Here is a 16348-nt window from a genome sequence, read left to right as displayed (position 1 = left end):
TCTCACTTGGCAACAGAAATTTTGGGCTCCACTGTGGCCAGAAGTCAAGGACTGCCTGTCATATGCTTGAAGCGGAAGAAACTCATCTCGTCTTCAGAGTCACTTGTGCTGCTAAGACTTATTTTCACTGCTATTTTCACGGCCTCAATGAAAAGACAACGTCCAGTTCCGAGGCCTGCTGTGAGGCTTCTCAGGAAAGTCCTTTAAATCAGGGGCCTCCAACCTTGGCAACTTTAAACCTGATGGACTTCAATTCCCAGAACTCCCCAGCCAGCTGGGTAATTCTGGGAGTTGAAGTCCACCAGGCTTAAAGTTGCCAAGGTTGGAGGCCCCTGATTTAAGTGGCTTTTGCCTGTGAAAGGGAAGGGACCAGTGGGGCTCAATCATTTAGTGACCACGTGAAGCTACAATGGCACTGAAAAAAAGTGATTTATGACCATTTTTCACACTTATGACCATTGCAGCATCCCTGTGGTCACACGATCAAAATCCGGGTGCTTGGCAACTGGCAAGGACTTATGACGGTTGCTGAGTCCTAAGGTTTCCTTTGGAGAACAAGGGCCATGCTGTCATCTCTCCCCCTCCCCCAGGTGGACGGAGTGGCCACTGAGCCCCCAGCGCGACCTCATGAGGGGCTTCGCATCCAGCAGAGCGGAAGGCAGATTTTCCTGGAGTCTGACTTTGGCCTCTCGGTCAGCTTTGATGGCTTGGAGAATTCAGGTGAAGCAGCTGCACAGGCTGTGGGGGGGGGCATCCTGGCGTGGGAGGGGGGGAAAGGAAGGAAGGCACCCAAGGAGAGAAGGGCACAGACCAAGGACCCTCCGCAGCTCCCCTAGGCTTTGGCTTGGAGGAAATCATTTCTGCACTAACGGGGGGTGGGGGGGGGGGCTGGATTGGCCCAGGAATTTGCAGCAAGACCAAACCATACGAAGAACGCCTGCAGGAATTGGGCTTGTCTAAAGAAGGATTCGGGGGTGACAGGATGGCAGTGTTTCAATATTTAAGGGGCTGCCACAAACGGGGCGGGGGGGGGGTTCAACCTATTCTTCAAAGCATCAGAAGGGAGGAAAAAGAAGCACCGGATGGAAAGTAACCAAGGAGAGGAGCAGTCTGGAATTAAGGAGAAACTTCCTAGCAGGGAGGGCAATTAACTGGTGGAAGGGAAGTGGCCTTCAGAAGTTGAGGCTTTTAAGAAGTGACTCTACACCCATTCGTCTGGAATGGTCTAGGGTTGGACTAGAAGACCTCCGAGGTCCCTCCCAACTCTGTTATTCTTCCCCTCGCCAGGCATCCTGCTGCCCAACAGCTACAAAAAGAACCTGGAAGGCCTCTGTGGCAACTTTGATGGAAAGTACAAGAACGACTTTGCCAAGCCAGATGGCACCCTGGTCAAAGACGTGAACACCTTCGGGGAGAGCTGGCAAGTCCCTGTCAAGAGGGGCGCCTCCCGCCTCAGGTAGGGGCTCCTGAAAGCAGCCATCACCACAGCGGTGCCTCTGAGAGGCAGGCTGAGCCCTCCACAGGACCCCCGCAGCCCCCGCCCACCAGCAACACCACCACGTGCCAGGACCACGCTCCCTGCAGAGGAGGGTCGACACGATCCCAGGCGCTGTGATTGGACAGTAGCCTCAGCCTGGTTACTACATTAACCTGCATTGGTGATGGAGCCACAAGCCCCTATCTGTCCTGCAGTGGAATCCTAGAATCCACTTAAAGGGTACTAGAGGCCATCTAGTCTGACCCCCTGCTGCAAGCAGGAAACCAAATGCTAGCATTCCTGGCGGTTGCCGTCTAGCCTCTGCTTGGACCCATCCAGTCAATGGGAACCTCCCATCTCCCGAGGCGTGCGGAAGGAGGGTTAAAGCCAGGGGTGAAATGCTCCCGGTTCAGACCGGATCGCCCTATCCGGTAGCGATGGAGGCGGGTGGTTTAGAGAACCCGTAGAAAAATCCCTGCCCCCCCCCTGCCCCCCTCATGCCCAGCTGAGTCTGCTGAGCCACCAGGGCCTGGTGGCTCAGCAGACTGATAGCATTGTGATTAAGACCAGCTGCCTGCAATTACTGCGAGTTCAATTCTCACCAGGCTCAAGGTTGACTCAGCCTTCCATCCTTTCTAAGGTAGGTGAAATGAGGACCCAGTTTGTGGGGGCAATAAGCTGACTTTGTATAAATATACAAAAGTATGAAGGCTATTGCTTAACGCACTGTAAGCTGCCCTGAGTCTCCGGAGAAGGGCGGCATATAAATCAAATTAAAAAAAAAAAAACAATCATCAGAGGCTTTTTCTTTTAATTTTTAAAAGCATTTTTTCTACAACCTCTTTGGCCAAAAAAATGCTTTTAAAAATTAAAAAAAAAAAAAAGCCTCTGATGATCGCGCGGCTCAGCTGGGATCGTCAAAGGGATCGTCAGCTGATGAGCCCAGCTGAGTTGCCTGATCAGCAGAAAAGAAGCCTCTGCCGATCAGGCAACTCAGCTGGGATCGTCAGAGCCTTTTGAAAGCATTACAAAAAATGGTTTTAAAAGGAAAAAAAAATACGCCACACCCACCCAGTCACATTACCACCCCCACCCCCACCAAGCCACCCCCACAGAACCGGTAGTAACACATTTTAGATTCCACCACTGTCAAAGCCCACCCCTGTGGCTGCCTCCCTCCCTCCCTCCCTCAGTCCAAGGACCCTCTGGCTGCCATCTGCAGGGGAGGGGACTCGGTGCCAGGGCTTCTGGCCCACTCAACATCGGCCAGGCTTCTGGGCAGAACACACCTCCTGTCTCTGGACTGTCCGCTGCAGGCCTCACCCGTCCTGGCCAAATTCTTCCCTGAGAGGAGTGTAGGTGGGCAGCCGGAAACTGGGGTGCCCATACCAGGCCCTGGGTGCTTTCCGGCTGCTCCTGGAGCCCTGGGTAGATGGGGAAGGATGGCCCGGCTGGGCTTAGTTGGGCTCAGCCGCTGAGAAGCTGCCGATGCCCTCCGGCTCTTTGGGATCTCTTTCCCTTCCTCCTGCAAACCCTTTTGCCTTCCAGGCGAGGCCTCGTTGCTGAAGAACCCCCGGAGGAAGCTGACCTGGACGTGGGATTTTCCCCCCTTTGCTCCGAAGAGGACCTGAAGGTGTTCAGCAGCAGCTCCGTCTGTGGCGTCCTGGCAGACCCCAAGGGCCCCTTCCAAGGCTGCTTGGCCCACGAGACCCCCGACCCCTTCCTACAGTGAGTGCTGCTTTCTCCTCCCACCCCACCCCACCCCACCCCATCCCCTGTGGGGGCCAGGAGGTTTCAGGGGGAGGTGCCACGTCTGCCCTTTTACGGGCTGGAGAGGAACAGCAGGGAGAAGGGGATTGCGGCAGCCCCACATGCCCCTCGCCCCCCCACCCCAAGGCTGCAAAATCCAGATCTCCACTTCAAAACCTCCCTCCCTCCTTCCTTTCCATGTCTTCCCCCTCCCTCCCTCTCCTTCCTTCCTTCCTTCTTCCCTCCCTTCCTTCCTTCTTGCCACTCTTCTTTCATCCTGATCCCCAAGCACATAAGGATGAAGTAACCTTGGCAGACAAGCCCCCCCCCCACCCCCAAAGCTGCCCTAGGAGGGAGGAGTTCCTTCAGAGCAGCTCCCCCACAGGCAGAAATAATGCCAGAGTAAAGCAGCTAATCTGCATCACTTATTAGCTCCAGCCTGCCAACTGCCAGGGAGGGTCGGCCTTTGCCCTCTTCCTGCCCACCAGACATTCCAAGCTTCCCTGCCTCTTTGCTCTCTGGGGAAGAGCCCCTCCCTCTCTCTCCCTCCCTCCCTCCCTCCGTCCAGGCCATTCCCTCTGCCTTCTGCGCTTCTGCTCCTCCCGTGCTGGAGCCCCCTTCTTTCCCTGCCCAGCAGAGCCCCCTCCCACTGCCCATGGCGGCCCATTGCAACCTTCTGCTCCTCCTCCTGCTGCAGGAGCTGCGTGTTCGACATGTGCAGAGAAGCCAACCGGACCAGCCGCCTGTGCCCCATCCTGGAGCAGTACGCCTGGGCCTGCCAGAGCAAGAATGCCTCGGTGGCCAGCTGGAGGGCAGTGACCGGCTGCGGTGAGAAGCAGCTCCCTTCTTCTGGGGTGCATCCCAGGAGGGGGGCTCGGCCCGGGCCGTCCTTGGGCAGGGAAGCCGGCGGGGTCGCCTCCCTCCTGTCCCAACGCTCCCAGGGTGCTGCCAGAGACTCCCCCAGGCTCTGCCTGATGGGCCCCTGGTGGGGCAGAGGGAGGGGCTCTGGCTCCCCAGGGTGGGAGGAGGGCTGCGCTCTGGCCCAGACCATGCAAGGCTTCTCTTCTCCGTCCACAGCTCCCCAGTGCCATCCCCACAGCCACTACAACCCCTGCATGTCAGCCTGTCCCCCGTCGTGCTCCGACCTGGCAGCCCCTGACGACTGCAGCTCCCCCTGCGTGGAAGGCTGCGAGTGCGAGTCTGGCTACGTCCTCAGCGGCTTTGACTGCGTGCCCTTCCGGGAATGCGGCTGCAACTTCTTGGGCAAATACTATAAGGTAGGGGGCCCACTCCTGCCTCCCCCCCACCCCATCACCCTTTTTGAGGGTCTACCCCCAGGTTCTCCAGCTGCAGAAGAGAATATTTTCCAGTAAGGCAGCTCCCTCCTCTCCCCCCCACTTTGGGCACCACACCTGAACTAAGGAAGGACAGAAGCAAAATCCTGTTTTTAATGCTCAAAATGCTCAAAATCCAAGACATGAATCTGAAACTATCCAAAGGCCCACCTGTTCCTTCTACATTATCCATAAATGGGGAGCAGAGTGGCTCACGTGCTTAGGGTGGTGCGTTGGAGGTTAGCAAGACCATGTTTGAGACCCAAGTGCTGCCATACAGCAGGGTGAGCTCCTGTGCTTTGCTCCAGCTCTGCCAGGGACATTAAAGGAACCCCAAATGGGCACCCCTCCCCCCAGGCAATGATGACGTCACCAGCTAATCCTTTCAACCCGAAAGCACCGTAGTGCTTTCAACACCAGTCATCATCGTCTTTTAATGACCCCATAATCCCTTGCGGGGTGGAGTCTGGGCAACTGAATGGAGCCTAGCAGAGCGTTTAATGGCCGGATGCCCTTCCCGTCGCCAATGCGGAGGTTTGTTCAGCAGATATATTCTCATTGTGCCCAGAGAGAGAAATATCTGCCTCTACCTAGGATCGAACTCACAGCCTCCTGATTGTGAGGCGAGAGCTCCACCTCTAGGCCACTGCACCACTCCTGCTTTTGACCCAGTGCAATCCATTAATACATCAAGGCCCCCTCCCCACCCCCAGAAATATCAAATGCTATTTCTACTCCTCATTGTTTTGAAAACCTCTGCAGAATCTTGAGCCAAAGCAGACCTTTACACAGAGAAGACCCTCCCTCACAATTGTGTAAAGGGTGCTCTTCTCGTCATTTTATAAGCATACCAAGTACGTCCAGTTGAAATTGGTTCTCAGCCCCACTGCTCATGTATGGGTTGGGAAGCCTGAGGAGCACTGTGCTGGTCCAGTTGGGCATTTTCCTCCTTTGGGGTGCTACTTGGGGCAAAGTGGCAGGGAGTCCCAGTTCATCCCCTGCTCCCCCTTTCTTGACCAGGTCGGGGACCGCTTTATGACCGATGACTGCAGCCAAGACTGCGTCTGTACGAACAGTTCCAGCCCCTCCTGCAAGCTGGCAAGCTGCCCCCAGGACCACCACTGTAGGATCTTCAACTTCACCCGTGGCTGCTATCGTGGTGAGTCTTCCTGGGGGGCGGGGGGGAGGGGGATACTGTTGAGCTGCAGTAGGGCAGGCAGGCACTCCCCACCCGTTGTGTGTGGCGCAGTGGTTAGAAGGCGGCATTGCAAGCAAACTCTGCTCACTTTCAGGGGTTCGATCCTGACCGACCCAAGGTTGACTCGGACTTCCATCTTTCCATAAAATGAGGACCCAGATTGTTGGGGGCAGTAGGCTGACCCTTTAAGCCGCTTAGAGAGGGCTGTAATGCACTGTGGAGGCGGTGTCTAAGTCTAAAAGCCAGTGCTTTGTGTCCAAGAGGGGCACCTGCCCCTTGTAGCCGTTGTCATCCCAGACTGAGGGCTGGGGGCTGCCACAGCCAGGAAGGCGACCAATTTCCAAGCCCCCGTGTTCCCCCTTTCCTCTGCAGCTGACCCCTGCCAGCCAAATTCATGTTTCAACAATGGAACCTGTGTGCTGGATGGCAGCCCAGAAACCTTCCACTGTGAATGTCCGGAGAATTATGAAGGACTGCTCTGTGAGATGCAGGTCACGCCAGAAGGTAAATACACACACACACCTCATCCATGGCTTGAATTAGTGTGTCACACAAGCTGCTTTGGGTCCCCAGGCCTCTTGTCCATCCCAGACCTTGTTTCCACTCCAGAGCAGAGACCCACATCTTTAAGCAGTCCTAGGTGGGACTGGCTGTTCTCTTGGGGCCCCCGAAGAGAGGAGCGGTAACTGCACAGGAGTCTATAAATGAGGGGTACTCGGGGCTCTCTGAGCTTGGTTGTTTTCTGGCAGACGTTGCGTTACCCAAACTAGGTAACATCATCAGTGTAGTAGGGTGAAAGCAAACCTCCTTCCCTTCAAGCACTGATGATGTTACTTAGTTGGGTAATGAAATGTCTGCAAGAAAATCCACCAAGCTCAGAGAGCCCCAAGGACCCTCATGTCAACCCTGAGCTACAAGGATTCTTTTATTGGAGTCTAGAAAACAACTTCTCAGCCTGCCCTCCAGGCAACCTTCAGACCTCCTGAGAGGCAGGGGGGCATCCAAGAGGCACTCAGCCAAACCCTAACCCTAGGCTGGTAGAGTACTCCCCCCAAGGCAGGGACCCTCGGCCTTTAGCAAGCTTTCGTCTCCCTCTGGGGTTGGGAAACAGGTGGAAGTGATCAAATTAGCCCATTAACCCCCACCCCCACCCCGAAAATAAACCAGAGTTTGCCCGAAATGTACATGTTGCCCAGAGCAGTCGAGCTTCGCAGCCCAAAGGTGTTGCCCCAAACTCTGCCAGTCCTCCCCACTTGTGGCCGTGGTCAGCCCAGACGGAGGGTTGGGGGCTGGAAGGCTGCCCATTTCCATCCCCTCCCCACTTCTCCTTTCCTGTGCAGCCAAACCCTGCCAGCCGAATCCTTGCTTGCACAATGGAACGTGTGTGCGGCACAACAGCTCAGAGGACTTCCACTGTGAATGTCTGGAGAAATACCATGGGAAATTCTGCGAGAACGAGCCAGAAGGTAAAGCCCTTCCCCGGAGCCCCCCTCCTGATCCGTGGCTGCAGCTGATGGGTCACCCTTGACAGTCCCAGAGGGTCAGTTCTGCTCCTAGCCGGGAGCCCCCAGCTGAGGCCAAAGGTGTTGCCCCGAACTCTGCCAGTCCTCCCCACTTGTGGCCGTGGTTGATTTATTGATTTGATTTATTTAATTTATATACCGCCCTATTCCCGAAGGACTCAGGGCGGTGAACAGCCAAACAGTAAAAATACATAGATACAAAATTTAAAAACAAAGTAAAATTGAATTAAACAATTTGGCCCAGACAGATTAAAACACCCCAATCATTTAAAAACCGATTAAAATTTGCATAATTAAAAAGAGGGAAAAGATTAGGCCAGGCCCGCCTGGTGAAATAATTTAAGGCGCGGCAGAAGGTGCGCAGATCTGGGATCCTCCGTATCTCTGGGGGGAGCTCGTTCCAGACAGTAGGTCCCCCCACAGAGAAGGCTCTCCCCCTAGGGGCCACCAGTCGACATTGTTTGGCCGACGGCACCCGGAGGAGCCCCTCTCTATAAGAGCGTACCGGTCGGTGGGAGGCTATTGGTGGTAGTAGGCGGTCCCATAGATAACCAGGTCCTAAGCCATGGAGCGCTCTGAAGATAGTAACCAAAACCTTGAAGCGCACCCGGAAGACCACCAGGAGCCAGTGCAGCTCGCGTAGGAGAGGTGTTACATGGGAACGCCATGTCGCTCCCATTACCACCCGCCTGGCCGCACTCTGCGCCAGTTGAAGCAGTGGTCAGCCCAGACGGAGGGTTAGGGGCTGGCACAGCCAGGAAGGCTGCCCATTTCCATCCCCTCCCCCCCTTCTCCTTTCCTGTGCAGCCGACCCGTGCCAGCCGAATCCTTGCTTGCACAATGGAACGTGTGTGCGGCACGACAGCTCAGAGGACTTCCGGTGTGAATGTCTGGAGAAATACCATGGGAAATTCTGCGAGAACGAGCCAGAAGGTAAAGCCCTTCCCCGGAGCCCCCCTCCCGATCCGTAGTTGATGGGTCACCCTTGACAGTCCCAGAGGGTCAGTTCTGCTCCTAGCCGGGAGCCCCCAGCCCTGCATTTTCTTTTTTTATATAAATTTTTATTCATAAACATTTTTGAAAAACAGTGCATTGTCAGAGTATACCATTTACAAGTAAGAAAAACTCAAAGGAAAGTTAATAGTACATATATTAACATATAATCGTACATATAACAGAGCCCGGTGGCTCAGCAGACTGATAGCATTGTGATTAACACCAGCTGCCTGCAATTACTGTAAGTTCGAATCTCCCCAGGCTCAAGGTTGACTCAGCCTTCCATCCTTTCTAAGGTAGGTAAATTGAGGACCCAGTTTGTGGAGGCAATAAGCTGATTTTGTATAAATATACAAAAGTATGAAGGCTATTGCTTAACACATTGTAAGCCGCCCTGGGTCTCCGGAGAAGGGCGGCATATAAATCAAATTAAAAACAAAAAAAATTAACACACAAATAACAATAGTAATAATATAGTAGCAGTACTAATAATATAGCCAAGAAGCTTAAACTAAATTTCTTCTTACAATAGATTATTTACATTGTTATCGATTACTATGGTTATGATTATATTATATACATCTTTATTTTCAATATTAATTATTAATAATAGAATATTATCTCGGAGCCCCCAAAGAGAAGCGATGGGTGCCGCTTGGGGCATTTATTTATTTAGCGTATGGGGTATCATATATGGACTTGCAACCTATACAGTTAGTCCTCAACTCACAAAAGTTCATTAGTGACCATTCGAAGTCAGGATGGCCCTGGGAAAAGTGACTTATGACCATTTTTCACCCTTACAACTATTGCCGCCTCCCCATGGTCACTAATTGAGCAAAACTCAGATGCTTGGCAACTGGTTCACATTTATGACGGTCGCAGCATGCCAGGGTCACGTGATCTGCTTTTGTGAACTTCTGTCAAGCAAGTCCACTGGGGAAGCCAGATTCACTTAACGACCGTGTCACTAACACATGCAGTGATTCACTTAACAGCTGTGGCACGAAAAGTTGTAAAATGGGGCCAAACTCCCTTAAATGTTTAGCCACAGAAATTCTGGGCTCAGTTGTAGCCATAAGTTGAGGACTACCTCTATTAGCATTTCACCTAAATTAAAAACACAGTAAAATATGAGTATTAAACAGATCTGTGTCCAAATACCAATATCCAGGCCATCTAACCCTTGAAGGGCAGGCTCCTTTACGTGGGAAAACTCAGTGCCTGGGCGGTGTCTGCCCTCAGTTTACAGCCGGTCAAGGTGGGATCTACCGTTTGAGGTGGCTTGGCTTGGCTTGGGGCACAGAGATGGTCAGCATCCCCAGGGCTGGGCATGACCAGGACCTTCTCTGCCAGCAGCTGATCTGGTGGTGCCATCGTCAGTGGGAGCCCGTCTCCTTTTGGCCAGCCCTGCAAGGCCCCCAACTGATCCTGGGGCATTTTCTGCCTGGCTTCAGGGGGTCAGAACCACCCAGTTGGAAGGGACCTTGGAGGTCTTCTAGTCCAACCGCCTGCTCAAGCAGAAGACCCTAGACCAATTAGGCTGCATTCCGGCCACATCCTGAGTTCAGCCACCTTGGGGGGGCCACGCCTCCCACTGAAGCAAAACCAGACAGGCCACGTTCACGTACTGGACTGAGCTGCTCCCCCACCGCCCATCCCAAGCTTAATCCTGGCCAAATTTAGCACTTTGTGCAGATGCCCCAATGCTGAAGCCTGTGGTGGGAAGTGAGGAAAGGACATGGCTGGTTGAGGCGCAGAAAAGTGTTGCCGACATTTTCCCCAACTACCCAGCCTGCCCTCGGATTTCCTGGGGGTCCTTGGTGCTCTCTGAGCTTGGCTGTTTTCTTGCTGACCCAACTAGGTAACTTGATCAGTTCTAGGAAGGAGGGGGGTTTGCTTAATTCCTTAATAGCACTGATGATGTCACCTGGTTGGATCATGAAACGTCTGCAAGAAAACCTCCAAGCCCCAAGACCACCAAGGAGGCCTCATTTCAACCCTCAGCTACACATCTTCTCCTTTGCTGCCCCTCCTTAGGCACCCACGCGCGCCAGCATTTGGCCAGCCTTCTGCTCCCTCCAGGGCCGGAAGCGAGTCCCGCTGACCGAATGAATCCCTTCTCTGCGCTCGCACGGCGCCCCCAACCCAGAGTCATCCGCCAATATTATCTTTGGCCGGAGCAGCCGACCTGGCGCGCCGTGTGGAGGCAGCCCCGCGGAGCGCAAAGCCGTTGGGCCGAGCTCCGCTGACCGCCCCTTCTCTCCCCCCCCCCAGGCAATTGGCGGCTCCCCCTCTACATCGCGCTGGGCGTGGCGGCCGGCGCCGTCCTGCTGGCCGTGGTGGTCTCCGTGCTGCTCTGCTCGTGCGCGCGCAGGTGAGTCGCTCCGGGCCAGCAGGCCGGTCAGCGCGGCGGGTGGGCGGCGGGGGCGCCTTGGCGGAGCAGCGCTCTGCGGACGCTTGCGCGGGCTGTGTGGGGGGGCCAGGGGGCTGGGCTTTTTCCGAGGGAGGGGGCCTTTTTCTCGGGTGGCCGCTGCGTCCAGCAGGGAGGCAGAAGATGAAGAGCAACGGGGGGCGATGGGGGGGAGCAGAGAAGAGCACAAATCCGCCCCCGCAACTACGGCCAACCGCTGCTCGCACCTGCTGCCCCCACCCAGAGCAGCCCAGGACGCACTACCCGAAAGGCCGCCTCCGTCGGGCAGCAGCATTTTTCATTGGGCCCCTCCAGAGAGCCCCCCCCTTTCCTGAGTCTCAGGGCTGGCACCTTAAAGCACCGTCCCCCGAGACAGACCCCCCCCACCCCCCCCCACTGGGACAAGCCTGCTTCTCTGGGCCCCTCCTGCCTTCTAAGGCCGGTCTTGTCTTGGCAGGAAACGAAGCGCCCCGCGCCGGACCCGCAACTCAGCGGCTGAGCGCAACCTCGGCTCCCTCTCCAACCCGGCCTTTGAGCGCGACTAGGAGCCGAGCCCGCCTTCCACCTCCGGGCGCTTCCAATAAACGGAATGGTTTTGAAAGGAATTGTGGCTGCAGCTCCTGCATCTTCCGCCGGTTGGGAGACGCTCCCTTGAGACCTCTGCGGCCGAGCTTCCCCCGGGCTGCCCTCCGCCCGCCCACAGAGAGCGCGCCAGCCAAGCCTTGGCGGCTCCCGCGGGGGCAGAGCAAACAGAGGCGCCCCAGCAGGAGAGGGTTGCCGGATCCAATCTGAGGCGGTCACCGGGGGCGGCCCCGAGGCTGCTTCTTGCGAGCTCCGAGCCCTCCCCAGATTGGAGCCCGCAGCCTCGGCTTGATTGCGCGCCGGGGACCGAGGCAGCCTGTTGGGAAGCCCCGCGGCTCTTCGGCCAGCTCCCTCCCCGACTAGGGCGCAGCCGCGCGGGGAAAAGGCCCTTCCGAGCAGCGGTGCCAGCGACGGGTCTCCTGCGGGTCCGGATGCCCCTTGCGGGGCTCGGCGGGCGAATCCCCGGTGCGGCTTCCCGGGTGGCCCGCGGGCTCCTCCCGCTCGAAGGCCGCGTTGAGGTAGGCCTGGCTGCAGCTGCCGGCGTCGTCCGCCCACTCTCGCCCGTGGAGGGGCGGCCACATCGCCTCCCTTTCCAGCTGCCGCTGCAGCACCCGGTACCGGCTGGACGAGCGGAAGCGGCAGAGCGCTTTGATCAGCAGCCACAGGCGCCGGTTCTGCAGGACGCCGTCCTGGGAGGGAGGGAAGGGGGCCAAGGGGGTCGCTGGCTTGCCGCTGAAGGGGCCTCAGAGGCCCACCCACCCTGGAATGGGGGGGGGGGTCCGCTAGACCAGAGACCAGCCCAAAAGCAGACCTTCCCCATTGCAATGCCATGGGCATGAGTGAGGCTCCCCCTTAGGAAGGGGAGGGGAGCAAACCAACCCCCACTCTGGAAGGATGGCAAGAGAGGCCAGAGAGATCATCCATCAGGACCCCCGGTGGGACTCAAGGAGGGGGAAAGAGTGTTGGGGGTCAGCCGAGGGCCACAGAGTCCTCTGGCAAGAGAGGAGAGGTCCTGAAGCCAGCTCCCATCCTGCAGCCCCCCCCCCTTTCCTGCCACAGCCCCAGGGCAGGAGCCATTTGTTTCCAGCCCAGCAGCCCCGGATCCTTGCCTGGGGAGGGACACCTTGCTTACCTCCACCAGGGAGGAGACCAGAAAGAACACCAGCAGCATAATCAGGACGTAGACCCTCCAGATGGTTGGGGTGCAGAGAAGCTGCAAGGGGGCGAGAGAGGCTCCCCATCAGTTGGGCTTAGTGGCTCCCCCCCTCCCTCCTCACCAGGAGGAGCCCTTTCTGCCCCATAGGGTTTACCCGACTCGCCTCTGGGGAAACTGGCAGGCCCCCTGCCTGCTCACCTCCATCCTCTGGTAGACCCCCTCAAGATCAGCAAAGAAGAGGAACAGGGAGACCCCCAGTTGCAGACACAACATGCCAGAGAAGATATCTGGGGATGGAAAAGGGGGAGGGGGAGTCTTGTCAGTCCTGGGGAACGAGTGGCACCCCACAGAAGGATGGGCAGTTGCATGGGGCCTCAGGCCCACAGGGAGCCCCTGGGCAGTTCAAGGAACAAGGGGAGTCACTGGCCTCCAATGACCGCCCCAGGATAGGAAGTCTGATGCCCAAGTGGCATATTAGCATCCCTAAATCAGTGGCCCAACCACAATCCTGGAACGGTTGAAAGCAGAGAGCAATAAAGAGAGAATCTTTGGGGCTCAGGCTTCAACTGAGGGCTCCTTGGTGGCTCTCTGAACTCGGCTGTTTTCTTGCAGACATTTCATGACCCAGCTAGGGAACCTCATCAGAGCTGGAAGGGAGAAGGGTATGGGAGGAGGAGGAGGAGGGGGAATGTTGGGTCCTTTAGGTAACATTAGGTAACATCATCAGTGCTAGTAGTAGACTGATGATGTTACTGAGTTTGGTAATGAAACGTCTGCAAGAAACCCACCAAGCTCTGAAAGCAGAGAGCGCAGAGCCCCTTTGACCCCTAGCGATTCTCCCAAGCCAGGTGGGGGCTAGGTGGGAGTTGAGCCTGACCTGTGGCTTTTACTACCTCCTGCCTGGTTCTTCCTCACTCCTGCTCATCCCGCTTTAACTGTGACCCACCCAGAGCAACAGGGCCAGTTGCTCTGGGTGGGTCACCGTTAATAATAATTAACTAATTATTAATTAATAATTATAATAATTATAATACCACAAAGCCTTCCCTCCTGCCCAAACCCCCAAGCCAGCCGTGGGGAGAAGGGGGGGGCTCTCACTTACAGTTGGTGTAGATGGGCTTCCGGAAGGGTCTCCCCTTGGAGAAGACGAAGGCGAAGGCGATGCAGCTGAGGGTCACCAGGGGCCAGAGGGTGGTGGTCTCGTAGCTCAAAACGCTTTGCTTCTGTGCATTGGCCGTCCCGTTGCCTGGGCAGGTGGTCTGGTTTCCCAAAGGGCACCCACTGGAAGGAGGGAAGCAGGGAGGGTCCCTCACCACCAGCCCCCCACCCTCCCTCCCGGGGCCTTGTCCGGCCGCTCCCAATGGCCAGGCCAGGCCAGGAGCAGGACCTGGGGAGGCAGCAGGCCAGGTCCCGCCATTGGAAGATCCTCCCAGGCACCCGGATTTGTGTGTGTCGGTGTGTGTGGGGGGTGCACTCACCAGTGGCCCCGCAGCTGCAAGTACCAGGCCTGCTGCTTGACGTAGAGGAAGCCGAAGAGCTGGAGCAGGATGCTCAGGGCCACGTTGAAGAGGACGGAGAGCAGCAGTGGCGGAGAGAGCAGCCGTCCAGGGGGGCGGTAGGGGGCCAGTTTGGGGTAGGCGTGGGTCAGGTTCACTGGGAGGACAGAGGGAGAACGTTCCAGAGGATCTCCAGGTGCCCCAAGGAAAAGCGGGCCCCTTCTCCACCCCACCCACCCTTTCTTTGCTGGGGGGGGCGGGGTTCCTACCCAACATTGTTTCAGGTGGAGGGGGGGGAGAAGACAGGGTGGCAAGCCACCAGCTGCCTGATGCCCAAGCAGAGCTGTTCCTGGGGGCGCCCATGCCCAAGAGACAGGCCAGCAATGCAGCCCTGGCACCGCCTGTCCAGACGGGGCTCTGCTGGCTGAGATCAGACCAAGAGAGGGCCAACTTGATGCCAACTGGTGGGTTGGCACAACACGCTTAACTGTGCGAGCAAAGACTGGCAGTCGGATTCAGAAAGATGCTCATCTTGATTGGGTATTTTGTGCCAACCCAGTCAGCGCATTCCACCTATGATTGCCAGGGAATCTCTTGGCCCCCTCGGGGTTCCTCCAGCAGCTGTTACCCCCAGTGCTGAATCCAGCTCTCCCACAACCATCACATTGTGGGAACCCAGAAAACCCGTTTTAAGCATGCTGTGGGAAGGAGCAGCTGGTGTCGGGGCAGCCCCTCCTGCTCTACTCTGCTGCTCTGCCTGCGTCTTGTGCCCAGATTCACAGCTGGCATGAATGCACCCCGATGTGCCCACTGATGATGGCCTGGGACAAACCGGGCACGACCAGAGCTGCTTACTTGTGAGGCAAACCACAAGAGTGATGCAGATATCTTGGATCAGGAACTGGTAATTCCCCAGGATCTGCAGTTGCTAGAAAGAAAACAAATTCCAGGAAGGGTTTTATAATTGCGAGAGTATCATTGTGCATGGTTCACAAGGAGATTCGAATTATTCCCGCAAACCGGCTGAGTCCTATGCCACTCCCAGAAGTAAGACAGAAACCTGCCTTCCTCCAAGAACACCTGAAGATTATTGGTAATGATAGAAAATATGTGGCAGATGTTGGCTGTGGTTCCTTTTCCAAGCTTGCTGTTCAGGAAAATGGGGGGGGGGTAGGGGTAGGGGTAGCTATGATGTTAGATGCTCTTGAGGATGCTACTTAGTTTGGGTCATGAAACGTCTGCAAGAAAACCAGCAAGCTCAGAGAGCACCCAGGAGCCCTCAAGAAGTCCAGTTGCCACGACTCAACTTCCGGGTATCTCTGCCTGGCAGACTGAGCGCCTTCATCAGCTTAGAAGCCACTGTGTCCTTCCCCCACCCCCACCCCCTTAGCAGCCATCCTCAGCACTGCCCCATACCTACCGAGTAAAGCAGGACCGTAGCGATGAACTGGACCAAGCCGTAGAGCGTCAGATATTTAAACACGGCAAAGGAGGCCACCAGAGAAGCCCGGCCCTCCCTGCCATCGGAAGAGGAGGAGAGGAGAGGGTTAGTAGAAGAAAGCAGCAGCCTCCCTCCTCAGCCCCCAGGGAGGAAGGCATGCAGAGCGCAACCCGGGAAAGAAGGGAGAGGAAAGGGGGGGCCTGGTGGCCCCTCTGCTAGTTGGGTCTTCTAGCCAGCTCTGGAGGAACAGACCTCCTGGGATAACAGAATAACAAAATACGAGAGTTGGGAGGGACCTTGGAGGTCTTCTAGTCTAACCCCACGACCAAGATCATAGAAACACAGGGCTGGAAGGGACCCCTGCTCAGGCAGGAGACCCGGCCTAAACCATCCTGGGCAAATGGTTGTCCAATCTCTTCTGGAAAACCTCCAGTGGCCACTGTGGAGACCCCACGTACCTTATCAGGGCTGGCACACACTCGATGTTGGGGATTTGGGAGGTGAAGGGGGAAGCCACCGAGGCCTCCTGCTCCGAGAGAGAGATGCCGGCGTGGGCCATTTTTAGGGCCTGGAAAACAACAACAGGCCCCCCTGTGAGGAATTGGGACTTTAAAAATGGAGGTGGTTCTCAATCTTCTCTGGGAAGGTGAGAGTTTCTACAAGCTATTTTTGCCTGGATTCCTCCAATTTGGGGGAGCGGGACTGGCAGGGCGCACGAGAACAACCTCCAAGACCCTGGAGCTTCACCTACCCCACAGTCGTTGGCTCCATCCCCACACATGCCCACGTAGTAACTGGAAGAAGAAGAGGAGGAGAGGATCACTCAATCTCTCTGGGCAGAGACACACCCACGACAGACGCTTCCTACCAAATATGCCTCCCATGCCCTCCCTTTGGGGTGAAACCGGGGCGGCCATACTTTCTGGGGTCCCAGGTGGTCCGTGCTTTCTGCAGCACGTAGCCTGGGTGGGCAGCCCTTCTGC

General features: G+C 56.4%; 2 protein-coding genes across 2 annotated transcripts in view; one reads left to right on the top strand and one right to left on the bottom strand.

Moving 5' to 3' along the window:
- LOC117669819 (IgGFc-binding protein-like) overlaps positions 1-11295 on the top strand; it is a 69194-nt gene extending 57899 nt beyond the window's left edge. The window contains exons 89-99 of the mRNA XM_087872177.1: positions 591-720; positions 1288-1456; positions 3026-3205; positions 3630-4054; positions 4304-4503; positions 5581-5719; positions 6131-6262; positions 7099-7224; positions 8089-8214; positions 10555-10654; positions 11148-11295. Of these exons, the coding sequence (XP_087728303.1) occupies positions 591-720; positions 1288-1456; positions 3026-3205; positions 3630-4054; positions 4304-4503; positions 5581-5719; positions 6131-6262; positions 7099-7224; positions 8089-8214; positions 10555-10654; positions 11148-11235 (1815 nt within the window). The 3' untranslated portion in view covers positions 11236-11295. The remainder of the gene's footprint in view (positions 1-590; positions 721-1287; positions 1457-3025; positions 3206-3629; positions 4055-4303; positions 4504-5580; positions 5720-6130; positions 6263-7098; positions 7225-8088; positions 8215-10554; positions 10655-11147) is intronic.
- Positions 11296-11510: 215 nt separating this feature from the next.
- Positions 11511-16348, bottom strand: part of LOC117669832 (uncharacterized) — an 82089-nt gene continuing 77251 nt past the window's right edge. The window contains exons 50-58 of the mRNA XM_087871986.1: positions 16117-16159; positions 15824-15933; positions 15345-15441; positions 14780-14852; positions 13907-14081; positions 13531-13709; positions 12627-12715; positions 12405-12485; positions 11511-11961 (exon numbers count right to left, since the gene is read on the bottom strand). Of these exons, the coding sequence (XP_087728112.1) occupies positions 11632-11961; positions 12405-12485; positions 12627-12715; positions 13531-13709; positions 13907-14081; positions 14780-14852; positions 15345-15441; positions 15824-15933; positions 16117-16159 (1177 nt within the window). The 3' untranslated portion in view covers positions 11511-11631. The remainder of the gene's footprint in view (positions 11962-12404; positions 12486-12626; positions 12716-13530; positions 13710-13906; positions 14082-14779; positions 14853-15344; positions 15442-15823; positions 15934-16116; positions 16160-16348) is intronic.

The sequence above is a fragment of the Pantherophis guttatus genome, chromosome 6 (genome assembly GCF_059756535.1).
Source record: "Pantherophis guttatus breed Tessera chromosome 6, ASM5975653v1, whole genome shotgun sequence".
Taxonomy (NCBI): Eukaryota; Metazoa; Chordata; class Lepidosauria; order Squamata; family Colubridae; genus Pantherophis; species Pantherophis guttatus.
Note: the sequence above shows the minus strand (reverse complement) of the source record. Positions and strands in the feature narration are given on the sequence as shown.